General features: G+C 41.8%; 1 protein-coding gene and 1 pseudogene across 2 annotated transcripts in view; both read left to right on the top strand.

Annotated features, from left to right (window-relative positions):
* Positions 1-1939: 1939 nt before the first annotated feature.
* Positions 1940-21424, top strand: LOC311126441 (cAMP-dependent protein kinase type II-beta regulatory subunit-like). Its single transcript, XM_084200437.1, has 11 exons — positions 1940-2399; positions 6945-6980; positions 9229-9281; positions 9579-9662; positions 10169-10275; positions 15345-15498; positions 19749-19850; positions 20101-20175; positions 20347-20415; positions 20576-20705; positions 20916-21424. Exons 1-11 carry the CDS (start codon positions 2132-2134, stop codon positions 21047-21049), a joined length of 1212 nt encoding a protein of 403 aa, XP_084056563.1. The 5' UTR covers positions 1940-2131; the 3' UTR covers positions 21050-21424.
* Positions 21425-27247: 5823 nt separating this feature from the next.
* The window catches only part of LOC311126442 (HMG box-containing protein 1-like), a 5639-nt pseudogene continuing 4994 nt past the window's right edge, over positions 27248-27892 (top strand). Inside the window, exon 1 of the transcript XR_014615179.1 lies at positions 27248-27620. The product of XR_014615179.1 is annotated as an HMG box-containing protein 1-like (transcript). The remainder of the gene's footprint in view (positions 27621-27892) is intronic.

The raw sequence follows: 27892 nt of genomic DNA, 5'->3' as shown, positions 1-27892 counted from the left end.
TCCCTCTGTTCTGCTCTATGCCTCGCCTGAACGGGAACACACGTCCACAAGATATATGGTGACAGATTTGGGCCAGCCACAGCCACAGCAGGGGGAGGGGTCTACAATAGGGGGAGGGGTCCCGAGCCCTGGCAGACAGCACAGAGCAGAGGCACAGAGGTGAAGTCAGAGGTGGTGATGGTGGTGGTGGTGTTGATGGTCGTGGTGGTGGTGATGGTGGTGGTGGTGTTGATGGTCGTGGTGGTGGTGATGGTGGTGGTGGTGTTGATGGTCGTGGTGGTGGTGATGGTGGTGGTGATTATGGTGGTGGTAGTGATAGTGGTGATGGTGGTGATGGTGATGACAGTGGTGATGATGGTGGTGGTGATGGTGGTAATGATGGTGGTGATGATGGTAGGGTGGTGTTGATGGTAGTGATGATGGTATTGGTGATGGTTGTGGTGATGGTATGGTGGTGTTGATGGTCGTGATGATGGTGGTGATGATGGTGGTGATGATGGTGTTGGTGATGGTGATGGTGGTGATGGTTAGGGTATTGATGATGGTTGTGGTGGTGGTGTTGTGTAGACTGTTGTACAGTGAGGGTATTAGTGAGTCAGCCTACAGGAAAACACACAGATGGGTTCTTTGTTTGCTTATAACTGTAATGCTGCTCAATTAATAAACAAGAAACAGAATACACTGTCAAAACCCTCCAGTCTGAAATGATCTAATACTACTTTGTCCACATTGCATTACATTTGAAATCAAATTGTTGTTATACTGTGTCAAAACACTTCTATGTGGCTAACCTCTCTATGTTTTATAGTTGGTTCACAGGCCTACAGCAGTTTGGTAGAAAATGTTCCCACACTAATATTCCACTAATACCACATTCTTCCATCCAAATCTGCCCTGGAAAAGACTGGCTGGCTGCTCCCCAACACAAGGCCATGAGGGCACAGTCAGTCACATCGGCAGCAGTTTGGGAACACTGCCTTGCTGGGATTACAACAATACATAATGGTTTTTGAATTACACACAAACTATTGTTTGTCCCACTTGAATTCTACGGATGAACATTGACTATGTGAGGAGGATGGACACACACACAGAATGTACGTCAAGAGGGAAAACCCCATGCATGTGTGTGACTCGTCCCAGATCTGTTTCTAACGTCTTACCAACCACCATCCACCATAGTCATTGGTTTGACAAGGAGTTGGCAAGAAAGCACAAACAGATCTGGGACCAAGCTAGTCCTTTACAGCACAGTGGCCACAGGTCCCTTGACGATCCCCAGTAAGAATGGGTCTGAGAGGGAAGGACCCAAGTATTAACTGTGAAAGCTGGTCATCTCCTCAGCACAGAAGCCTAGGCCCTAGTCCCTTGATAATAACCCAGTAAAATGAGTCCGACTGATTTATTACGTTTCCTCCCTAAAGACAGACAGGAAGTGGGTCAGAACAGGAAGTGCCAGTCTAATTGTACTCCCTTTTTAGCTTTTAGCTGGAATTATCTTTACATCATTTAACACGTAGTTGGAAAGTAGACAAAATATAGGCCATTTACTGTAACGCGTGACCATTTGTCCAGCTTGAACCAATGACTGTAAACAGAACAGAGTAGAATAGAATAGAATGGCCTGAAGCAATTGCCAGCTGCTTTATGCATATTCATTATAAGACTTCGAGTGTATTTATGAATCACGTGCCATTATGGTATTCCTTTATATATATATATAAACTTTTTTTTTTTTTTTTTTGCTATGAGTAGGCTATTCTGTTTGGTTACATTAAATGAGTCAACGCTTACAACATGCCACTGCAGTTTTTGCCATCCCATGCATTGCTGCAGCTCGCTCTCATACGCGATCCCTGGGTGGGTGGTTGCCATGGTTTCTTGGGTCACATGCTTGGGTTTCCTGTAGCCAGCAGGAGCAGCAGAAGATTCCATTTTCATTCAACATATTGAAAGGATTCTCTACATTGTACGGGGATTATAAAACATTCATCGGGCAATTAAGCGTTTATCCCAGTTTCATTTTTACTGTCTCTTGTATTTGGAATTGAATTGAATATAATTCTTTCGTTATTTGGAAGCACATTAGGTATACATTTTATTCGTAATTCTCATAGATTTGACATCAGGAATGAGTATAGAAATTCCTGAAGGCTTGACGGAGCTGTTGCAGAGCTTTACTGTGGAAGTGTTGCGGAATCAGCCGGGAGATTTGCTCGAGTTCGCTTTGCAGTATTTCACCCAACTGAAGGACAGTGAGACCACAGGGGCCGCGTTTGGCAATGACCAAAATTCGGCCACGCGACCCAGTGGGAAAGCGGTCAATTTCATCGACGAAGCCATGCAGATCGATTCTGAAAATGGAGAGGACGAGGAGAGTGACGACGAGGAATTCATTGGTAAAGAATAATAACCACGGCGATATTCTACTCTATTCTGCAGCCAATGTAATATTGGAATGGAAATAAATAGAATGGGATGGAATTGAATCCTACAATTGCAATATGTTTGCCTCCTAGAGAGAATGTAGCCAGTGATTTGTGATGAGCATTCGAATTGCTTGCCACATTGTAACAACACCATGGCTTTGATTTTGTCTGGGCCGGTATTGCCCATATATGGTCATGCCATGGTGGCTGATTGATGCGCATACTAATGAAGATACAGTACAGCTGTCTAGCCTTTGATCTCTAACCGACAGCGTATCTTGATTTCATTTGACATCATTAGCGCTATACAGTGCATGTAGGCCAAGTTACTACAGAGGGAACAAGAGCAAAAATAGGCCTATACAGTCCTCAAAAAATCACGTAGGCCTTTACATTATTACGTAGGCCTTTATATTATTACGTAGGCCTTTACATTATTACGTAGCCAATTGAGTTGATGAAGAAACAAATAGAGTGATGAAAACCTGACATCATATAAATGACCAGCCTTTCAGGCTTTTAATATGCAACAGTATGTGATTGGCATTGCACAGCTCTGTAGGTCTGAAAGCAAAGCTGTTGGGGGGAAAAAGTGTTTGTGACAGGTTAGCATTCCATTCCTCAGTGGTCGTGGACCCTGACTGAAGAGGAAGTCTGGATGGCTGCTATTAGGAGGATAGGCCACCCAGGGCTGCAACTTGCCTGGCTAACTAAACTCCTTGCTCTGGCCAAACGCTACGTCATGCCCACGGACGTCAGTTTCTTCTTCGCAATGAGGGGGAGAGATTAATCTCGCCTGGGCGCCAGTGTAGGTGTGTTTTGCACCGGCTGAAAGTTGATTTGCATTTGATTTGGAACCAGGTTGCCTCCCTGGCGTGAGCTAGGTGCCCCGCTCTGTCCGACGGCAAAGTTGGCTCAAAACAAAAGTGATGTACACTACTGTTCAAAAGTTTGGGGACACTTAGAAATTTCATTGTTTTCGAAAGAAAAGCTATTTTTGTCCATTAAAATAATATCAAATTGATCAGAAATACAGTGTAGACATTGTTAATGTTGTAAATGGCTATTGTAGCTAGAAACGACTCATTTTTTATGGAATATCTACATAGGCGTACAGAGGCCCATTATCAGCAACCATCAGTCCTGTGTTCCAATGGCATGTTGTGTTTGCTAATCCAAGTTTATAATTTTAAAAGGCTAAATGATCATTAGAAAACCCTTTTGCAATTATGTTAGCACAGCTGAAAACGGTTGTGCTGATTAAAGAAGCAATACAACTTATTGAGACTGGTTGAGTATCTGGAGCATAAGCAATTGTGGGTTTGATTACAGGCTCAAAATGGCCAAAAACAAAGAACTTTCTTCTGAAACTCGACTCCGGGATGCTGACCTTCTAGGCAGAGTTGCAAAGAAAAAGCCATATCTCAGACTGCCCATCTTAATCTTTCTTTTTATTGGCCAGTCTGAGATATGGGCGGCAGGTAGCTTAGTGGGTAAGAGCGTTGTGCCAGTAACTGAAAGGTCGCTGGTTCTAATCCCCGAGCCGACTAGGTGAAAAATCTGTCGATGTGCCCTTGAGCAAGGCACTTAACCCTAATTGCTCTGGAAAAGAGCGTCTGCTAAATGACTAATTTTTTTTATATGGCTTTTTCTTTGCAACTCTGCCTAGAAGGTCAGCATCCCGGAGTTGCCTCTTCACTGTTGACGTTGAGACTGGTGTTTTGCGGGTACTATTTTAATGAAGCTGCCAGTTGAGGACCTGTGAGGCGCCTGTTTCTCAAACTAGACACTCTAACGTATTTGTCCTCTTGCTCAGTTGTGCACCGGGGCCTCCCACTCCTCTTTCTATTCTGGTTAGAGACAGTTTGCGCTGTTCTGTGAAAGGAGTAGTACACAGCGTTGTACGAGATCTTCAGTTTCTTGGCAATTTCTCGCATGGAATAGCCTTCATTTCTCAGAACAAGAATAGACTGACGAGTTTCAGAAGAAAGTTATTTGTTTTTGGCCATTTTGAGCCTGTAATCGAACCCACAATTGCTTATGCTCCAGATACTCAACCAGTCTCAAGAAGTTTTATTGCTTCTTTAATTAGCACAACAGTTTTCAGCTGTGCTAACATAATTGCAAAAGGGTTTTCTAATGATCAATTAGCCTTTTAAAATGATCAACTTGGATTAGCAAACACAACGTGCCATTGGAACACAGGACTGATGGTTGCTGATAATGGGCCTCTGTACGCCTATGTAGATATTCCATTAAAAATCAGTCGTTTCCAGCTACAATAGCCATTTACAACATTAACAATGTCTACACTGTATTTCTGATACATTTGATGTTATTTTAATGGACAAACAAATTGCTTTTCTTTCGAAAACAAGGACATTTCTAAGTGACCCCAAACTTTTGAACGGTAGTGTATGTGATCGTATACAAATGTAAACAAGGTTTGAAATGATTACGCTTAGTAAAATATTATATCTGTTTGGGCTTCTTGCGGTCAATGCAGTCTACAAATGATTTGTAATTATGTTCCGGCCCCCTGACCATCCACTCAATCTAGTTGAATCTAGTTGATTATCCCTGAGATACAGTGTGTGATGCCCTTTGCGGATTTATGTTGGTGCGACATGCATATGGGATTGTGGGAAGTTGCGCCTCCTGGGCTTCTGTAGTCAGTGAATCTAAAGTAAACAGTCTGAGCTCATCAAAGACTGAGTTCCATCTCGCTTCAACCCCATCACATGTCTGCATCTGATTATTCTTTTATAAACAATTAGTAATGTAGCTACGGGACAAACCCTGAGAGATGGTTGTTCCAGGACAGGTGCAGTCAGGTGCGTTCAATCTTCCTCTTACTGGCAAGCCTTGACTGCACTTTTCGTGGCCCGTGAGAGGATCTATAATTCCCCCTTACACAACACAACCAAACCCTCAGCTCATAATTATATTCAGAGGAGGGAGAGAGAGAGCGAGAGAGAGAGTGAGAGAGAGAGAGAGAGAGTGAGAGAGAGAGTGAGAGAGAGAGTGAGAGATAGAGAGAGAGATAGAGAGAGAAAGAGAGAAAGAGAGAGAGAGAAAGAGAGAGAGAGAGAGGAGAGAGAGAGAGAGAGGAGAGAGAGAGAGAGAGAGAGCGAGAGAGAGAGAGAGAGAGAGAGAGAGAGAGAGAAAGAGAGAGAGAGAGAGAGAGAGAGAGAGAGAGAGAGAGAGAGAGAGAGAGAGAGAGGCTGGCTAACTAGCTATTCATGGGTGAGATGAGACCTCTTACCTCATGTATTTTTCATGTGAAGGTATTGTTCTTAGAGCTAAGTGTTTTAAATTGCTTTGGTTCATTGATGCTTTAAATTCATTCTCAATTAAATTTTGTTCAGAGAAGCAAAATGCAATTCAAAGGACTCAGCAGCTGTTCCCTGTTAGGAGTTTTAGGCCAACAAAGGGTGCTTGCATACCTGGTGTTATGCAGAGCCAAATATATAGTAGAGAGACTTGACACAGTTTGAAGTATTATGATGCATTTACATGACACCACCAATTCTATGGCAGCCATGTTAGCTCGGCATGGGCAATATTGACCAAAAGCAGTTATGATTTAAATCAAATCAAATCAAATCAAATTTTATTGGTCACATGCGCCGAATACAACAGGTGCAGACATTACAGTGAAATGCTTACTTACAGCCCTTAACCAACAGTGCATTTATTTTAAACAAAAAAAAGTAAGAATAAAACAACAACAAAAAAAGTGTTGAGAAAAAAAGAGCAGAAGTAAAATAAAGTGACAGTAGGGAGGCTATATATACAGGGGGGTACCGTTGCAGAGTCAATGTGCGGGGGCACCGGCTAGTTGAGGTAGTTGAGGTAATATGTACATGTGGGTAGAGTTAAAGTGACTATGCATAAATACTTAACAGAGTAGCAGCAGCGTAAAAAGGATGGGGTGGGGGGGCAGTGCAAATAGTCCGGGTAGCCATGATTAGCTGTTCAGGAGTCTTATGGCTTGGGGGTAGACTGGTTTACCTGGTTTGATGAAGTTATCAAAGAAAGAGGATATGCATTAAGCATCTGTGATTAACATTTTGTTATAACAATCCACAGTAGATAAATGTCCTTTTCACCCATCATTCAGTTGCCAGCTTTGATACATTTCTCAGAACATGTCCTCTGTATGGTATCACTGCAATATTGGAAGTCCTCTTTCTTTCTTTGGCCTTAGAGGATTGTAATCCTATATGAACCCTATATGAATCTTATATGAATCCTAAATTAATCGTATATGAATTGTATATGAATCGTATATGAGTCTTATTTGAATCCTATATGAATCATATATGGATCCTATATGAATCATATATGAACCCTATATGAATCTTATATGAATCCTAAATGAATCGTATATGAGTCTTATATGAATCATATATGGATCCTATATGAATCCTATATGAATCTTATATGAATCCTATATGAATCCGATATGAATCCTATATGTATGCCTAACATCTTGCTTTCCTCTTATTTCAGCTCCAGTGATGAGTCGATTCATTAGAAGAGCATCAGGTGAGTGTGTTACATCTGTTGTTGAGTCAGGTGTGTTATTGCTGGGCTGTAACGAAAGCCTGAACATTATTAGCAGGCATATTCTTTTGCTGCAGTATGTTTAGCTTCTCCACCCAGAGAGCCTGAAGTCAGCAGTCATTCAGTCAGCAGTCATTCAGTCAGCAGTCATTCAGTCAGCAGTCATTCAGTCAGCAGTCATTCAGTCAGCAGTCATTCAGTCAGCAGTCATTCAGTCAGCAGTCATTCAGTCAGCACCGCAGTGAAACGTCACCATTTCAATAATTGACCTGCTTTACTAGGAATCTTCCATCTTCTACAGTACAGCACTAACTCTGTCTGGCCTGTTCGTTCAGTCAGCAGTCGTTCAGTCAGCAGTCGTTCAGTCAGCAGTCGTTCAGTCAGCAGTCATTCAGTCAGCAGTCGTTCAGTCAGCAGTCATTCAGTCAGCAGTCGTTCAGTCAGCAGTCGTTCAGTCAGCAGTCAACCTACAAAACAAACCTCTTACTCAGGGATACTATCTGAAGTTACGCTGGCAGTCAGGCTGCACTTAATTTTTTAGGTCCACTCTTTAGTAAAAATCACAGAATAATATTTTTGATTTTGTTTAAGAGTAAGCATGAGTATGTAGGACAGGTAAACTCTCCAAACGTTGTGGATATTAAAATCCCCTGGATAATGTAACTGATATGGAAAGATTTGACGCATTAACACGGAGGTCATTAATCATAACTGTTTCTCCACTGTGTTCCATTTGGCCTCTGCTTATAGTAGAGATGAATTACCACCGTTGCCTCTATCTTCCGTTAGCAAAGCCCAGGAAGGAAGTACATCAGTGAATTATGGGTAGGGTGACATGAGTTCAAACCAGGTGCAGGAGGACACTGTTGAGATGAGGATCAATCCTAGTCTCTTGTGTGGGAGGTTGAGGTTATTAATCCAGACAGATAGACAGACAGACAGACAGACAGACAGACAGACAGAGGAGTGACTACCATTACCTGCATGGTTGGTAACATGATGGTTGGCTGGAGGCATCTAGGAGCTGATGGGCTAGGTTGGTCAACCATACTGACTCATGCCAGCGGTAAGGGAGTGGAAGAGAGAGGTCCTCTGGCCAGCGTCCTTTAAGGTCTCAGATTGGGGTCAGGATACCAGTCTTGTTTTTGTGTGGTACAAAAGAAGAAAGATCAGTGCTGTCCACACACTGCAATAAAGGTCTTCAGACTCTATATAAAAACAATAAAGGTCTTCAGACTCTATATAAAAACAATAAAGGTCTTCAGACTCTATATAAAAACAATAAAGGTCTTCAGACTCTATATAAAAACAATAAAGGTCTTCAGACTCTATATAAAATCAATAAAGGTCTTCAGACTCTATATAAAAACAATTCATATTTATTTTACATAATAAAAAAATCATAGTGTGATTCCTTTCGGATGGAAAAGTTGAATTAAGGTCTAGTCTAGCCAAATACAATATAGGTTATGTGTAAACAATAGATATGTGCTTTGTCTTTCACAAGTAGAAGGACTGACCTCTGGTTCAGTTGGATGTTAACTCACTCTCTGATCTATTTAAAGAGTGAGGCTTTAATATGTCTACTAAATCTCTCAGTGATGCCACGGAGCATTGAGCAAGTTCACAGGAAGGAGATAATATCTACATGTTTATACAAATGCCACGTTGATTAAACCTTTTTTAGACCCCACACTTTAAACAATGGTGTGGTGTTAAGTTTATCACAAAGACTCTAAATCTCAGCAGAATTAGACAGTTGCTTATATGACTGCGATAAGTGGGATCATGGAAGAAATCCTGGGAAACACCAGAATCTCACTCTCACCCCATGTAGTCTTGGATCGTTAACATGGGCTCCCGAGTGGCGCAGCGGTCTAAGGCACTGCATCTCAGTGCTTGAGGCGTCACTACAGACCCCCTGGTTCGATTTCCAGGCTGTATCACAACCGGCCGTGATTGGGAGTCCCATAGGGCGGCGCACAATTGGCCCAGCATCGTCCGTGTTTGGCCGGTGTAGGCCGTCATTGTAAATAAGAATTTGTTCTTAACTGACTTGCCTAGTTAAATAAATGGACTAGCTCAGATTATTTTGTTTAACATTTTTCTGACAACATGGCTTCAGAATGACTGTATGTCTTTTTAACAGAACATTTCTGCTCAACGCATTGCCTTTTAAGTGAATGTGAATGTCTTGTAGTAACTTTCATTAATCTCCTCTATCCCACAGTTTGTGCCGAGGCGTTCAACCCTGATGAAGATGAGGAAGACAAAGATCAGAGGGTACGATGGCCCAGACAGACAGAGGAGTGACTGTACCATTATCAGCATTCAAAATAGTGCTACTGTACAACTGAAAACAAAGTGTATTACAGAGGAACAACAGGATACAGGATGACAAGCATCAAGTGTCAAGTATCTTTTCTGAATCAGGATCTCAATTCCACTTGATATTGTACTTGATTAGTATTGGAGTTAGTGCATTGGGGTATGCATGAGTTATGGTGGCATCATGTTAATGATGTTTCCTCTCAAAATGTCTCTGTGAATAACATGAGTGGCATGTGTGTGTTTTCCCAGGTCACCCATCCTAAAACAGATGAACAGAGGCAGAGACTACAGGAAGCCTGCAGAGGCATCCTGCTGTTCAAAAACCTGGACCCGGTAAAATGAATACATATTCCCTCATTTAAGGCTGAGTGGGCCTCTCTTCCCCTCCACCCACTGGCTGCTGTGATTCAATGGACTGACATACTCTGTACACACACACACACACACACACACACACAAATACACACACACAACCACACAAACACACACAAATACACACATTGGCACATGTATGCACACACACACTAACAGTACACAGAAAAAAGAACAGACCGTAGCCCGAGGCCTGTAACTTTGTCATGGCCCAATGCACTGTGGGATTTTTCTGCCAGTTATTTTTAAATACTCTTAACAGCATGTAGAGAGGAATCAAGTTCAAGTATTCATTTATCCTACGTACTGTACTGTGATGATGCTGTGGCTTATGTAATGGGTAATGTGGCCTTACTATTACAAATACTCAATACTATGTGTGTTTTCTAATTTAATATACTTGTAGTTTAATATAATCCACAGATCTTTGTTTCAGTTTGTAATGTGTTTGTTTTCTCATGTCACAGGAACAATTTTCCCAAGTACTAGACGCCATGTTTGAGAAGTTCCTTGAGGTAGGAGAACACATCATAGATGAAGATGACGATGGTGACAACTTCTACGTCATTGAAAGGTAATCCCTGACATACTGTAGAAGCAACCTCGTCAAGAGGTTTGGACCTCTTGGCTCAGCAGTTAAATGGATCCTTCGGGATTTTGGTAATGATGCCCTTTATCTACTTCCCCAGAGTCAGATGAACTCATGGATACCATTTTATGTCTCTGTGTCCAGTATTAAGGAAGTTAGAGGTAGTTTAGCATGCTAGTAGATACCCATACACTTCCAGTCATTGTGCTAACGCTAGATAGCATTGGCTCGCGAAACTACTAACTTCCTTCATTCTGGACTGACATTGGACTGAGGGCGGGGTTACTCCCCAGATTTGCTACATTACAGTATATGTGGCAATAGTTTCATTTCAGTTAATCATTTAAGCTAGGGTAAACACTATGATGGAAAAGTGCTAGTTGCACCACACTTCCCCAAACCATCTTGTTGCTCAGTGTGTAAATTTATATTTTTAAACTGTAGTGCTTTGTGTTATGTTGGAAATGGTTTGAAACCTTGTGTGCTGCTATTTTGGCCAGGTCTCTCTTGTAAAAGAGTGTAAGGGTTGGTGTGAGGTGTGACCCAGGTGCGGTGCAGGATAGACAGTAGGCAGTAGGCAGAGATGGTGAAACAAGGATCTTTACTGGTGGTCCCAAAACCAGGATACAAAATAACGGACTATTCACAAAACCAAATGAGGAGCACATAGGTCTCCAAAAAACAGGCTGACAGCAAACAATACGAAATACTAACTCTGACTGGAAAAACACAATAACGCAGGGAGAACACTTCTCGAGTACCTGAAAATCCGACACTGACACGTACTGCTTCACATCAAGGAACTAGCAGAGACAACTGAGCAAGGGAACACAGGGAAGTGAGGGCATAAATACACAAGTGTATCAGATAGTTACAGGTGACACCAATAGGCAGATAATTAGTCCCAACTGTGAGTGAGGAGGTGCCTATGGTTGTCGGAGGATGACACCTAGTGGATCGCTCCGGAACTGCGACCCACTCCTGTAACATAATTGATTTGTAATCTCAATGAGACTAACCTGGTAAAATAAAGATCACAGTATTTTTATTGAAAGGACTGTTAGATTATACAATGTGTTCTCTCTCTCTCTCTCTCTCTCTCTCTCTCTTACTCCCCCTCTCTCTTTCTCTCCCTCTCGCTCAATTAAATTAAATTGAAGGGCTTTATTGGCATGGGAAACATATGTTAACATTGCCAAAGAAAGTTAAGTAGATAATAAACAAAAGTGAAATAAACAATAAATATTAACAGTAAACATTACACTCACAAAAGTTACAAAAGAATAAAGACATTTCAAATGTCATATTATGTATATATACAGTGTTGTACAAATGGGAAAATAAATAAACATAAATATGGGTTGTATTTACAATGGTGTTTGTTCTTCACTGGTTGCCCTTTTCTTGTGGCAACAGGTCACAAATCTTGCTGCTGTGATGCACACTGTGGTATTTCACCCAGTAGATAAGGGAGTTTATCCCCCCCAAAAAAATTATCTTGAATTCTTTGTGGATCTGTGTAATCTGAGGGAAGTATGTGTCTCTAATATGGTCATACATTTGGCAGGAGGTTAGGAAGTGCAGCTCAGTTTCCACCTCATTTTGTCGGCAGTGTGCACATAGCCTGTCTTCTCTTGAGAGCCAGGTCTGCCTGCGGCGGCCTTTCTCAATAGCAAGGCTATGCTCACTGAGTCTGTACATAGTTAAAGCTTTCCTTAAGTTTGGGTCAGTCACAGTGGTCAGGTATTCTGCCACTGTGTACTCTTTGTTTAGGGCCAAATAGCATTCTAGTTTGCTCAATTTTTTTGTTAATTCTTTCCAATGTGTCAAGTAATTCTCATTTGGTTTTCTCATGATTTGGTTGGGTCTAATTGTGTTGTTGTCCTGGGGCTCTGTGGGGTCTGTTTGTGTTTGTGAACAGAGCCCCAGGACCAGCTTACTTGGGGGACTCTTCTCCAGTTTAATCTCTCTGTAGGTGATGGCTTTGTTATGGAAGGTTTGGGAATTGCTTCCTTTTAGGTGGTTGTAGAATTTAATGGCTCTTTTCTAGATTTTGATAATTAGCGGGTATCGGCCTAATTCTGCTCTGCATGCATTATTTGATGTTTTACGTTGTACACTGAGGATATTTTTTGGAGTCTCAATTTGGTGTTTGTCCCATTTCATGAATTATTGGTTGGTGAGTGGACCCCAGACCTCACAACCATAAAGGGCAATGGGTTCTATAACTGATTCAAGTATTTCTAGCCAGATCCTAATTGGTATGTCAAATTGTATGTTCCTTTTGATGGCATAGAAGGCCCTTCTTGCCTTGTCTCTCAGATCGTTCACAGCTTTGTGGAAGTTACCTGTGGCGCTGATGTTTAGGCCGAGGTATGCTTTAGGCCAGGGTTCTTCAATTCCGGTCCTGGAGGGCTGAAACACTTCTGTTTTTTATTTCTACCTGGTAGTTAATTGCACTCACCTGGTGTCCCAGGTCTGAATTAGCCCCTGATTAGAAGGAAGGAGGATGAAAAACAGAGGTGTTTCGGCCCTCCAGGACCGGAATTGAAGAACCCTGCTCTAGGCCAATGGTGTCTAGATGGAATTTGTATTTGTGGTCCTGGCAACTGGACCTTTTTTGGAACACCATTATTTTTGTCTTACTGAGATTTACCGTCAGGACCCAGGTCTGACAGAATCTGTGCAGAATATCTAGGTGCTGCTGTAGGCCCTCCTTGGTTGGGGACAGAAGCACCAGATCATCAGCAAACAGTAGACATTTGACTTCAGATTCTAGTAGGGTGAGGCCTTGTGCTGCAGATTGTTCTAGTGCCCTCGCCAATTCGTTGATATATATGTTGAAGAGGGTGGGGCTTAAGCTGCATCCCTGTCTCACCCTACGGCCCTGTGGAAAGAAATGTGTATGTTTTTGCCAATTTTTACCCCACACTTGTTGTTTGTGTACATGGATTTTATAACGTTGTATGTTTTTCCCCCAACACCACTTTCCATCAATTTGTATAGCAGGCCCTCTTGCCAAATTGAGTCAAAAGCTTTTTTGAAATCAACAAAGCATGAGAAGACTTTGTTTTGGTTTGTTTGTTTGTCAATTAGGGTGTGCAGGGTGAATACGTGGTCTGTTGTACGGTAATTTGGTAAAAAGCCAATTTGACTTTTGCTTAGTACATTGTTTTCAGTGAGGAAATGTCTGAGTCTGCTGTTAATGATAATGCAGAGGTTGCTGTTGACGCATATCCGACGGTAGTTATTGGGGTCATATTTGTCCCCACTTTTGTGGATTGGAGTGATCAGTCCTTGGTTACAAATATTGGGAAGATGCCAGAGCTAAGGATGATGTTAAAGTTTCAGTATAGCCAATTGGAATTTGTGGTCTGTATATTTGATAATTTCATTGAGGATATCATCAACACCGCAGGCCTTTTTGGGTTGGAGGGTTTGTATTTTGTCCTGTAGTTCATTCAATGTAATTGGAGAATCCAGTGGGTTCTGGTAGTCTTTAATAGTTGATTCTAAGATTTGTATTTGATCATATATATGTTTTTGCTGTTTGTTCTTTATTATAGGTCCAAAAAGATTGGAGAAGTGGTTTACCCATACATCTCCATTTTGGATAGATAACTCTTTGTGTTGTTGTTTGTTTAGTTCTTTCCAATTTTCCCAGAGGTGGTTAGAGTCTATGGATTCTTCAATTACATTGAGCTGATTTCTGACGTGCTGTTCCTTCTTTTTCCGTTGTGTATTTCTGTATTGTTTTAGTGATTCACCATAGTGAAGGCATAGACTCAGGTTTTCTGGGTCTCTATGTTTTTGGTTGGATAGGTTTCTCAATTTCTTTCTTAGGTTTTTGCATTCTTCATCAAACCATTTGTCATTGTTGTTAATTTTCTTCAGTTTTCTGTTTGACATTTTTAGATTTGATAGGGAAGCTGAGAGGTCAAATATACTGTTTAGGTTTTCTACTGCCGAGTTTACACCTTCACTATTACAGTGAAATGTTTTGTCCAGGAAGTTGTCTAAAAGGGATTGAATTTGTTGTTGCCTAATTGTTTTTTGGTAGGTTTCCACACTACTTTCCTTCCATCTATAGCATATCTTAATATTATTCAGTTCCTTTGGCTTTGATGCCTCATGATTGAGTATTGCTCTGTTCATGTAGACTTTGATTTTGCTGTGATCTGATAGGGGTGTCAGTGGGCTGACTGTGAACGCTCTGAGAGACTCTGGGTTGAGGTCAGTGATAAAGTAGTCTACATTACTACTGCCAAGAGATGAGCTATAGGTGTACCTACTGTAGGAGTCCCCTCGAAGCCTACCATTGACTGTGTACATACCCAGTGTGCGACAGAGCTGCAGGAGTTGTGACCCGTATTTGTTGGTTATGTTGTCGTAATTGTGCCTAGGGGGGCATATGGGGGAGGGAATGCTGTCACCTCCAGGTAGGTGTTTGTCCCCCTGTGTGCTGAGGGTGTCAGGTTCTTGTCCAGTTCTGGCATTCAGTTCGCCACAGACTAGTACATAATAATAATAATATGCCATTTAGCAGACACTTTTATCCAAAGCGACTTACAGTCATGTGTGCATACAGTTTTACGTATGGGTGGTCCCGGGGATCGAACCCACTACCCTGACGTTACAAGCGCCATGCTCTACCAATTGAGCATTTCCAGGCTCCCTGGGCCTGGAAATGATTGATTTCTCCCTCCAGGATGGAGAAGCTGTCTTCATTAAAGTATGGGGATATAGGTAGCACACAGGAGGACATTTAAATCATTTCCTTTTGAATTTCTAGCCAAATGTAAAATGTTCCTGTTTTGATTAATTTTAATAGAGTGAGTTAGGTCTGCTCTATACCAAATTAGCATACCCCCTGAGTCCTTTCCCTGTTTCACACCTGGTAGTTTGGTGGATGGGACTACCAGCTCTCTGTAACCTAGATGGCAACCATTGGGTCCATCTCCTCTATACCATGTTTCTTGTAGGATGATAATGTCTGTATCTCTCTCTCTCTCTCTCTCTCTCTCTCTCTCTCTCTCTCTCTCTCTCTCTCACAGAGGGACCTTTGACATCTATATGAGGGTTGATGGTGTAGAGAAGACTGTGGGGGCCTATGATAACCGGGGGAGCTTTGGGGAGCTGGCCCTGATGTACAACACCCCCAGGGCTGCTACCATCGTCGCCACCTCGGCCGGAGCCCTCTGGTGCCTTGTGAGTGGATGCTCTTCTGTTCCCTAAACGGTTTCTCATAGCACATGCAGTACCAGACAGTACTGAACCGTGCATATTCTATGATGGGGTAGCAGTTGTCTGCCAGTTTACTGGGAGACTGGCATTGTGAGGAATGTCTCAGTTGGCAATGTGTCAGGGATCACGTTCACTTATATGCACTCACTCTACTGTAAGTTGCTTATGGGTAAATGATGCTCCAATGGCTACATTGCCGGAATGCTGTCTCAGTGTATTCAGCTGTCGAGAAACAGCTAAGAAAACTCAGTGAGGTAAAAGCCCCTGTTTTGTACAAAGTGCTTCCTAGAATCCATACTCACTGAGCTATAAACGTTGGACTGTACATTAGCAGCACATGTGTCCTTTCCCAGGTGATTAACCCCAGATGCTCCCAGACCATTATAGAATTACATGATATAATAATACTTCTGCTGATTTGTTTTGGGAAAATCTTGACATTTGTTAAAGATACAGCTCCCTCTGCTGGAAAATATTATGTTGGACACAGGTACAACATTTTAAAAGAAACTCTAGGAGTGGTAATGGAGTACTGTACTAGTAAACAAAACAATCACAAATTGTGGACTGTGTGTGTCTTGAATATACACTGAGTGCACAAAACATTAAGGACACCTGCTCTTTCCATGACATAGACTGACCAGGTGAATCCAGGTGAAAGCTATGATCCCTTATTGATGTCACTTGTTAAATCCACTTCAAGCAGTGTAGATGAAGGGGAGGAGACAGGTTAAAGAAGGATTTTTAAGCCTGGAGACAATTGACACATGGATTGTGTATGTGTGCGATTCAGAGAGTGAATGGGCAAGACCAAAGATTTAAGGGCCTTTGAACGGGGTTATGGTAGTAGGGGAAGGGGGATACCTAGTCAGTTGTACAACTGAATGCATTCAACTGAAATGTGTCTCCCACATTTAATCCAACCCCTTTGAATCAGAGAGGTGCGGGGGGCTGCCTTAATCGATATCCACATCTTCGACAACTCAATATAAAGAAAGTGTTCCTAATGTTTGGGATACTCAGTGTATCTTTCACCATTTTTTTAAATGTATTTATTTCACCTTTATTTAACCAGGTAAACCAGTTGAGAACAAGTTCTCATTTACAACTGCGACCTGGCCAAGATAAAGCAAAGCAGTGCGATAAAAACAACAACACAGAGTTACATATGGGGTAAAACAAAACAAAGTCAAAAATACAACAGAAATAAATATATATATACAGTGTGTGCAAATGTAGCAAGTTATGGAGGTAAGGCAATAAATAGGCTATAGTGCAAAATAATTACAATTAGTATTAACACTGGAATGATAGATGTGCAAGAGATGATGTGCAAATAGAGATACTGGGGTACAAATGAGCAAAATAAATAACAATATAGGGATGAGGTAGTTGGGCGGGCTAATTTCAGATGGGCTGTGTACAGGTGCAGTGATCGGTAAGGTGCTCTGACAACTGATGCTTAAAGTTAGTGAGGGAGATAAGTGTCTCCAGCTTCAGAGATTTTTGCAATTTGTTCCAGTCATTGGCAGCAGAGAACTGGAAGGAATGGCGGCCAAAGGAGGTGTTGGCTTTGGGGATGACCAGTGAGATATACCTGCTGGAGCGCATACTACGGGTGGGTGTTGCTATGGTGACCAATGAGCTAAGATAAGGCGGGGATTTGCCTAGCAGTGATTTATAGATGGCCTGGAGCCAGTGGGTTTGGCGACGAATATGTAGTGAGGACCAGCCAACAAGAGCGTACAGGTCACAGTGGTGGGTAGTATATGGGGCTTTGGAGACAAAACGGATGGCACTGTGATAGACTACATCCAATTTGCTGAGTAGAGTGTTGGAGGCTATTTTGTAAATGACATCGCCGAAGTCAAGGATCGGTAGGATAGTCAGTTTTACGAGGGCATGTTTGGCAGCATGAGTGAAGGAGGCTTTGTTGCGAAATAGGAAACCGATTCTAGATTTAACTTTGGATTGGAGATTCTTAATGTGAGTCTGGAAGGAGAGTTTACAGTCTAACCAGACACCTAGATATTTGTAGTTGTCCACATACTCTAGGTCAGACCCGTCGAGAGTAGTGATTCTAGTCGGGTGGGCGGGTGCAAGCAGCGTTCGGTTGAAGAGCATGCATTTAGTTTTACTAGTGTTTAAGAGCAGTTGGAGGCTACTGAAGGAGTGTTGTATGGCATTGAAGCTCGTTTGGAGGTTTGTTAACACAGTGTCCAATGAAGGGCCAGATGTATACAAAATGGTGTCGTCTGCGTAGAGGTGGATCTGAGAGTCACCAGCAGCAAGAGCGACGTCATTGATATACACAGAGAAAAGAGTCGGCCCAAGAATTGAACCCTGTGGCACCCCCATAGAGACTGCCATAGGTCCAGACAACAGGCCCTCCGATTTGACACATTGAACTCTATCAGAGAAGTAGTTGGTGAACCAGGCGAGGCAGTCATTTGAGAAACCAAGGCTATTTAGTCTGCCAATAAGAATGCGGTGGTTGACAGAGTCGAAAGCCTTGGCCAGGTCAATGAAAACGGCTGCACAGTACTGTCTATTATCGATCGCGGTTATAATATCGTTTAGGACCTTGAGCGTGGCTGAAGTGCACCCATGACCAGCTCGGAAACCGGATTGCATAGCGGAGAAGGTACGGTGGGATTCGAAATGGTCAGTGATCTGTTTGTTAACTTGGCTTTCAAAAACTTTTGAAAGGCAGGGCAGGATGGATATGGGTCTGTAACAGTTTGGATCTAGAGTGTCACCCCCTTTGAAGAGGGGGATGACCGCGGCAGCTTTCCAATCTCTGGGGATCTCAGACGTTACGAAAGAGAGGTTGAACAGGCTAGTAATAGGGGTTGCGACAATTTCGGCGGCTAGTTTTAGAAAGAAAGGGTCCAGATTGTCTAGCCCAGATGATTTGTAGGGGTCCAGATTTTGCAGCTCTTTCAGAACATCAGCTGTCTGGATTTGTGTGAAGGAGAAGCGGGGGGGGCATGGGCAAGTTGCAGCGGAGGGTGCAGAGCTGGTGGCCGGGGTAGTGGTAGCCAGGTGGAAAGCATGGCCAGCTGTAGCAAAATGCTTGTTGAAATTCTCGATTATTGTAGATTTATCGGTGGTGATAGTGTTTCCTAGCCTCAGTGCAGTGGGCAGCTGGGAGGAAGTGCTCTTATTTTCCATGGACTTTACAGTGTCCCAAAACTTTTTGGAGTTAGTGCTACAGGATGCACATTTCTGTTTGAAAAAGTTAGCCTTTGCTTTCCTAACTGCTTGTGTATATTGGTTCCTAACTTCCCTGAAAAGTTGCATATCGCGGGGGCTATTTGATGCTTGTGCTGGTCAAGGGCAGTCAAGTCTGAGGAGAACCAGGGGCTATATCTGTTCTTAGTTCTGTATTTTTTGAATGGGGCATGTTTATTTAAGATTGAGAGGAAATTACTTTTAAAGAACAACCAGGCATCCTCTACTGACGGAATGAGATCTATATCCATTGCCAGACATCGACATGACTTGTTGTTTTCATCCTACCATTAGAAATTATTGATATACTCTGTGAGCTCCTGAGTGGCGCAGTGGTCTAAGGCACTGCATCGCAGTGCTAACTGTGCCACTAGAGATCCTGGTTCGAATCCAGGCTCTGTCGCAGCCGGCCGTGACCGGGAGACTCATGGGCGGCGCACAATTGGCCCAGCGTCGTCCAGGGTAGGGGAGGGAATGGCCGGCAGGGATGTAGCTCAGTTGATAGAGCATGGCGTTTGCAACGCCAGGGTTGTGGGTTCGATTCCCATGGGGGGCCAGTATAAAAAAAACTGTAAGTCGCTCTGGATAAGAGCGTCTGCTAAATGACAAAAATGTAAATGTTGTTTTCATCCTACCATTAGAATAGATTGATATACTCTGTTTTCATCCTACCATTAGAAATCATTGATGTACTCTGTTTTCATCCTACCATTAGAAATCATTGATATACTCTGTTGTTTTCATCCTACCATTAGAAATGATGATATACTCTGTTGTTTTCATCCTACCATTAGAAATGATTTATATACTCTGTTGTTTTCATCCTACCATTAGAAATTATTGATGTATTCTGTTGTTTTCATCCTACCATTAGAAATTATTATATACTCTGTTGTTTTCATCCTACCATTAGAAATGATGATATACTCTGTTGTTTTCATCCTACTGTTAGAAATGATTATATACTCTGTTGTCTGCAGGATCGTCTGACATTCAGGAGGATCATAGTGAAGAACAACGCGTTGAAGAGGAGACTGTACGAGGAGTTCATTGAATCACTTCCACTGTTAACATCATTAGAGGTACAGTATAGATATATCTTCCTGTTTGTTCTGTAAAGCCTGGTCCCAAACCTGCTTGTGCTGTTTAGCCAACTCCTATGGTTGTTTAGCATGACAATGACCATATGATTTGGCAAGACGGCACAACCAGGTCTGAGACTTTGCTACTTTCTTTCTCTTTACCAGTAGAATCAAAAGTGTTTTTTAAAAGTAAAACCGACTGATCCATTCAAACCAATTTTAAACCAATCTCAAACCCACTTTTCCACAGCTTTCAGAGAGAATGAAGGTGGTGGATGTGTTGTCTTCTAAAGCCTTCAGCGATGGAGAACAGATTATCGCTCAGGTATTTTATATATCTCAATCTTAAATTCTAATTGATCCCACCATTTGTATGTTAGTATTAAATGTTCCCGATCTCTAACTAGAACAGACTTATTTCAGTCATTCTTTGTTATGTATTTGCTATTCTCCATTTGAACACTCTCATAACATAATCCTGTATCTTCTGTTACAGGGTGATCTAGCAGATTGTTTTTATATAGTTGAATCTGGTCAAGTTAGAATCACCATGAAGAGAACCAGGGTAAGTTTGCGTCGTTCTAAGACATTACAGATTTTTGTATATGAAATGTCTGTGAAGATTGTTTATAAAAGTAGTTAATGTACGCACCATCAAAATAAATTCTGTTTACTTTGGATAGATTTGTGGGTTTTTATGTTGCTTTCTTATGTCTTCTCTCTAGACGAAAAAGGACCAGGAGGATGTGGATATAGCTACATGCTCCAGGGGGCAGTACTTTGGAGAACTGGCCCTCGTCACGAACAAACCCAGAGCTGCTTCAGCTTATGCTGTGGGAAGCGTCAAGTGTTTAGGTACTGCCTTCACTACACCGTATGTTCTGTTTGACTTCCTGTTTCAGTCCATGACATGACTGTATGTTGTGTTTTGACTTCCTGTTTCAGTCCATGACATGACTGTATGTTGTGTTTTGACTTCCTGTTTCAGTCCATGACATGACTGTATGTTGTGTTTTGACTTCCTGTTTCAGTCCATGACATGACCGCTCCTCTTGTGTTTACCAGTTATGGACGTGCAGGCGTTTGAGAGGTTGCTGGGCCCCTGCATGGACATCATGAAGAGAAACATTGCAAATTACGAAGAGCAGCTGCTTACTCTGTTTGAATGTAGCACCACTGACATTGAGATAAACCCATGAAAACCAGAAGGGGAAAAAGACAGTGAGATGCACTATGACGATGAAGACGTGATAAATTGGTTGGTGGAAAGTGGAAAAAGTCTTGTCACTTTATGTGTAACTTTTCCAGAACTACCTTTGTCAAGTATTGCTTTCTTTCAGAAACAGGAAACACAGTATGTTAGATAGGTAGGAAGAAACGTACAGGATCGATTCCAGATGACATACGAGGGTTTTTGAAGGATCGTTGACTTGGAGTGATACTTCTATTGAAGCAAAGATATCTGTGTTATTCCAAAACGTAAATGTTCATAAGTTCTGTCCTCACAACTTTCCTTTTTGGATTTGTGCATTTTATTGAATTTATCAAAATACATTTTAAGTCACTTGTTTGTATATTATTGATCACTATTATGTTATGTAAAATATAAATTGGCCTTTTCAGATTATCTGATAATGTCATATTTCTTCAAAAAATCTTGTGCCAAAGGTCATTCCATCCCTGCTAGATTATGATTGTGTAAACAAATCACGACCATCCATACCTAAAACATTAAAGTGTTAATAATTTGATGTTCTCATGTTGACATAACTTTGAGTAAAGGCTGTTACTTATTGTACATTGTACATTGTAGGCTAGGGGATACCCAGGGGAACTACAGTGGGGGAAAAAAAGTATTTAGTCAGCCACCAATTGTGCAAGTTCTCCCACTTAAAAAGATGAGAGAGGCCTGTAATTTCCATCATAGGTACACGTCAACTATGTTCAGCTTTCAACTCCCTCCAAAGATTTTCTATGGGGTTGAGATCTGGAGACTGGCTAGGCCACTCCAGGACCTTGAAATGCTTCTTACGAAGCCACTCCTTCGTTGCCCGGGCGGTTTGTTTTGGATCATTGTCATGCTGAAAGACCCAGCCACGTTTCATCTTCAATGCCCTTGCTGATGGAAGGAGGTTTTCACTCAAAATCTCACGATACATGGCCCCATTCATTCTTTCCTTTACACGGATCAGTCGTCCTGGTCCCTTTGCAGAAAAACAGCCCCAAAGCATGATGTTTCCACCCTCATGCTTCACAGTAGGTATGGTGTTCTTTGGATGCAACTCAGCATTCTTTGTCCTCCAAACACGACGAGTTGAGTTTTTACCAAAAAGTTATATTTTGGTTTCATCTGACCATATGACATTCTCCCAATCCTCTTCTGGATCATCCAAATGCACTCTAGCAAACTTCAGACGGGCCTGGACATGTACTGGCTTAAGCAGGGGGACACGTCTTGCACTGCAGGATTTGAGTCCCCGGCGGCGTAGTGTGTTACTGATGGTAGGCTTTGTTACTTTGGTCCCAGCTCTCTGCAGGTCATTCACTAGGTCCCCCCGTGTGGTTCTGGGATTTTTGCTCACCGTTCTTGTGATCATTTTGACCCCACGGGGTGAGATCTTGCGTGGAGCCCCAGATCGAGGGAGATTATCAGTGGTCTTGTATGTCTTCCATTTCCTAATAATTGCTCCCACAGTTGATTTCTTCAAACCAAGCTGCTTACCTATTGCAGATTCAGTCTTCCCAGCCTGGTGCAGGTCTACAATTTTGTTTCTGGTGTCCTTTGACAGCTCTTTGGTCTTGGCCATAGTGGAGTTTGGAGTGTGACTGTTTAAGGTTGTGGACAGGTGTCTTTTATACTGATAACAAGTTCAAACAGGTGCCATTAATACAGGTAACGAGTGGAGGACAGAGGAGCCTCTTAAAGAAGAAGTTACAGGTCTGTGAGAGCCAGAAATATTGCTTGTTTGTAGGTGACCAAATACTTATTTTCCACCATAATTTGCAAATAAATTCATAAAAAATCCTAATGTGATTTTCTGGAAAAAAAAATCTCAATATGTCTGTCATAGTTGACGTGTACCTATGATGAAAATTACAGGCCTCTCTCATCTTTTTAAGTGGGAGAACTTGCACAATTGGTGGCTGACTAAATACTTTTTTTCCCCACTGTATGTCCTTTCTGGCTTCAACATCAGTGTTGAACAACTGTACCAACAAATAGTGCCATAAAATTCAAGGGATGAATTGAACAATGTGATTTCCTATCATTGCACTCTGGTATAGCTGACGTGGTGTTTACAGAGTTAAGAATCTTATTACTGACATACATATGCTTTTCTTTTACAACAGACTTTATTGTAGTTTGTAACTTTTTATTTTCTACATCAGAGAATGTACATTTTCATGAGAAAATGTTTACCCCTCCCCCCCCTAAAACATGTGATTTAAAGTCCCTGAACATGTATTTTGTGAACTGTAATACATTCTCTGATGTAACTGTAATACATTCTCTGATGTAACTGTAATACATTCTCTGATGTAACTGTAATACATTCTCTGCTGTGTGATTTAAGACGTTATTAAGAAAGATGGCTGATAGTTTTGAATACAGTTGGCTGACCAAGTATTACACCTTCAAGCTTTTGATTCCTCAGTACTGCAGCATGAGACACTAGTCACTATAATAATGGTATTTGACCACATTATTGTCTTTCTTGAGCTAGTTTACACTACATGGCCAAAATAATGGCCCTTTAGATTAGTGGATTCGGCTGTTTCAGCCACACTCGTTGCTGACAGGTGTATAACATCGAGCCCACAGCCATGCGATCTCCATAGACAAACATTGGCAGTAGAATGGCCCGTACTGAAGAGCTCAGTGACTTTCAACGTGGCACCGTCATAGGATGCCACCTTTCCAACAAGTCAGTTCGTAAAATTGCTGCCCTGCTAGAGCTGCCCTCGGTCAACTGTAAGTGCTGTTATTGTGAAGTGGAAACGTCTAGGAGCAACGGGCTCAGCCGCGAAGTGGTAGGCTACACAAGCTCACAGAACGGGACCACCGAGTGCTGAAGCTCATAGCGTGTAAAAATCGTCGGTCCTCGGTTGCAACACTCAATACCGTGTTCCAAATTGCCTCTGGAAGCAACGTCAGCACAATAACTGTTCGTCGGGAGCTTCATGAAATGGGTTTCCATGGCTGAGCAGCTCACACAAGCCTAAGATCACCATGCGCAATGCCAAGCGTTGGCTGGAGTGGTGTAAAGCTTGCCGCCATTGGATTCTGGAGCAGTGGAAACGTGCTCTCTGGAGTGATGAATCACGCTTCACCATCTGGCAGTCTGACAGAGAAATCTCGGTTTGGCAGACGCCAGAAGAACGCTACCTGCCCAAATGCATAGCGCAAACTTTAAAGTTTGGTGGAGGAGGAATAATGGTCTGGGGCTGTTTTTCATGGTTTGGGCTAGGCCCTTTAGTTCCAGTGAAGGGAAATCTTAACGTTACAGCATACAATGACATTCTAGACGATTCTGTGCTTCCAACTTTGTGGCAACAGTTTGGGGAAGGCCCTTTCCTGTTTCAGCATGACAATGCCCCTGTGCACAAAGCGAGGTCCATACAGAAATGGTTTGTCGAGATTGGCGTGGAAGAACTTGACTGGCCTGCACAGAGCCCTGACCTCAACCCCATCGAACACCTTTGGGATGAATTGGAACGCTGACTGCGAGCCAGGCCTAATCGCCCAACATCAATGCCCAACCTCACAAATGCTGTTGTGAAGCAAGTCCCCGCAGCAATGTTCCAACATCTAGTGGAAAGCCTTCCCAGAAGAGTGGAGGCTGTTATAGCAGCAAAAGGGGGGACCAACTCCATATTAATGCCCATGATTTTGGAATGAGATTTTCAATGAGCAGGTGTCCACATACCTTTGGCCATGTAGTGTATTTCCATGTGTTTCTCATCTTAAATGTACATTTTTAAGTATTAAATTCAACTGTTCTCATGTGCCAGTGAAACGTAATAATATGCAGTTTTAGCCATGACGTCAAAGGATATTGATTATGTGTGTCCCAAATGTCAGCCTATTCCCTGCTATGGTCCTGATCAAAGGTAGTGCACTATGTAGAGAATTGGGTGCCATTTGGGACACAGACATTGTTATATTTATTGCCTCTACACGATAAATTGCAAACAACCTGTACCTTTAAGAAGTAGTTCACAATGGTCCCCTGCTCTCTCAATAGCAACCCCTCTCTCTCTGTCTCTCAATAGCAACCTCTCCCTCTCTCTCTCTCTCTCTCTCTCTCTCTCTCTCTCTCTCTCTCTCTCATTAGCAACCTCTCTCGCTCTCTCTCAATAGCAACCTCTCTCGCTCTCTCCCTCTCTCTCTCTCTCTCTCTCTCTCTCTCTCATTAGCAACCTCTCGCTCTCTCTCAATAGCAACCTCTCGCTCTCTCTCAATAGCAACCTCTCTCTCTCTTTCTCTCTCTCTCTCCCTCTCTCTCAATACCAACATCTCCCCCCCCTATCTCTCAATAGCAGACGCTCTTTTTCTCTCTCTCTCTCTCTCTCTCTCTCTCTCTCTCTCTCTATCGTTCTCTCTCGCTCTCTCTCTCTCTCTCTCTCTCTCTCTCTGTCAATTCAATTTCAATTCAATTTAAGGGCTTTATTGGCATGGGAAACATATGTTAACATTGCCAAATGAAGTGAAGTAGATAGTAAACAAAAGTGAAATAAACAATAAATATTAACAGTAAACATTACACTCACAAAAGTTCCAAAAGAATAAAGACATTTCAAATGTCATATTATGTATATTTACAGTGTTGTAACAATGTGCAAATAGTTAAAGTCCAAATGGGAAAATAAATAAACACAAGTATGGGTTGGATTTACGATGGTGTTGTTCTTCACTGGTTGCCCTTTTCTTGTGGCAACAGGTCACAAATCTTGCTGCTGTGATGGCACACTGTGGTATTTCACCCAATAGATGTGGGAGTTTATTACAGTTGGATTTGTTTTGGAATTCTTTGTGGGTCTGTGTAATCTGAGGGAAATATGTGTCTCTAATATGGCCATACATTTGTCAGGAGGTTAGGAAGTGCAGCTCAGTTTCCACTTCATTTTGTGGGCAGTGTGCACATAGCCTGATTCTCTTGAGAGCCAGGTCTTCCTACGGCGGCCTTTCTCAATAGCAAGGCTATGCTCACTGAGTCTGTACATAGTCAAAGCTTTCCTTAAGTTTGGGTCAGTCAGTGGTCAGGTATTTTGCCACTGTGTACTCTCTGTTTAGGGCCAAATAGCATTCTAGTTTGCTCTGTTTTTTTTTTTGTTAATTCTTTCCAATGTGTCAAGTAATTATCTTTTTGTATTCTCATTTTTTGAACAAACCCCTTTTTTTTCTGTTAGTAACATTGTTATAACTTTGTGCAGTTTTGTGAATAATGTTCACTACAGACTGGAACTGTGGATATATCTGAGGAGGAAATCCAGTAATATTGGCTGTTGTTGGTTATATCTCACTTTTCATTACAATAAAGAACCGTTTTGTATTAAGAAGCTGCTACGCGTATTTCCTTTAGGCACTATCTTCACTCAAGGTGAAAATATTGATAATGAAAATCTCAATATTATTATGCATCTTATTGTTGCATCTGTTTGTTGCAACTGTTATGGTGAGCATCAACGGGTGACAACTGGATCCCCACTTTACATGGACAAGTTTAGGCAGATACAGTGTGTACTGTAGTTGACTATTGATTGTGATGAATTGTTACATAATGTAAAACTGTTATAGATTGTAATTACACAATTGTACCACAACCTCAGTCGCAGTTGTACAATATGTCACATTATGTAACTGTAATTAGCTGTACCTGACCATGTAATAATGTCAATATTTATTATTTGGATCTCTCCACTATAACACGGACAAGGCTTTGTCAAATGAACTCAGACAATGTTGATATTACATTGTTATTCAACAAGTATAATATAAGGGATTCATGTGAGTTTCAATAACAAAGGAATATATCGTCTTCTACTTGTTATGACCAATGAGCTGTTCCTGTGAAATAACGGGCATGCTCATTCAGCCAATGGGTGTTTGATCAACAAACCAAACCAGGCCCATTTACAGTATCCTCAAAAACCCACCAATCATGATTAGAGATTCTCTTTACTGACGTTTTTATCTACCAATAGATGACCGTGTTTGGAACTATTCGTTCCCACCCCTTCAGTAATTGCCAGAGAGTTACTTGATGGCGACAGGTTTGGTAAGTTCATAGATTTCTCAGAAACAAAAGACTAACCAATCTAGAAAAATAAGCAGTGTAATGTTCTTTATTCGGTGCGTGTAGTTTTGTGGAATGGAACGGTTTTCATTCAACCGTTCGATGTCGAATGACAACTTATTCTACACCATTTTTTTCATTGTGACGTTTGTTGTTTTGGTTGTAACATTAGCTTGCTAGGCTAGCAGCTTGTTAGCTATTCGTCAAAATAGTGACAAAAAAACCCCCAGCCCACTTCCAAAGTAGAGAGACTAATGTGGAGAAAAAAAGGCTTTGGTAAAAAACTTCGAACTGACATCATGTGTCGTTTTCGCTTCATTCATTTGACAATTTGGAACACTGGGGCGCGAACGGTGTCGTGTCTGAACTTGTTGACTTTGTTTTGCTTGTTCCTTTCTAGCGAGGTGTCAGGTAGACAAATCCCCCTGTGACCGTGCTCAAAACAGCAAGAGAGATACAATTTACAATGAAAGTAATTGGACAACGATCTGTTTTCACATTTCAAAGTGTCATTCTATGTTCTTGCTAGCTAGTTTTCCAGGAATCAAAATGTCAATAAATAAATTGCGCAATATTTGTTATCTGGCCATTCATTCGCATGCTAGATCTAGTCTCAACGTTACAAATTGGATACAATTTCACTCTAAACGATAACGTTACAAATTGGATACATACCATTTAGCCATTTCTAGCTAAGGTGACATTGTAGCAGAAAGCGTCTTTGTTATTGTCTTCTGCACCTTC

The sequence above is a fragment of the Coregonus lavaretus genome (genome assembly GCF_964263955.1).
Source record: "Coregonus lavaretus genome assembly, contig: HAP1_SCAFFOLD_4926, whole genome shotgun sequence".
Taxonomy (NCBI): Eukaryota; Metazoa; Chordata; class Actinopteri; order Salmoniformes; family Salmonidae; genus Coregonus; species Coregonus lavaretus.
This window is presented reverse-complemented; position numbering and strand designations above follow the sequence as displayed.

What these genes read in the sequence shown, in the direction of transcription:
- LOC311126441 (XM_084200437.1), top strand. Translation starts at nt 2,132, where the DNA reads ATGAGTATAGAAATTCCTGAAGGCTTGACGGAGCTGTTGCAGAGCTTT. An exon ending in TGTTCAAAAACCTGGACCCG is followed by an intron (nt 9,663 to 10,168) that starts GTAAAATGAATA and finishes CTCATGTCACAG; the next exon opens with GAACAATTTTCCCAAGTACT. An exon ending in CACTGTTAACATCATTAGAG is followed by an intron (nt 19,851 to 20,100) that starts GTACAGTATAGA and finishes ACTTTTCCACAG; the next exon opens with CTTTCAGAGAGAATGAAGGT.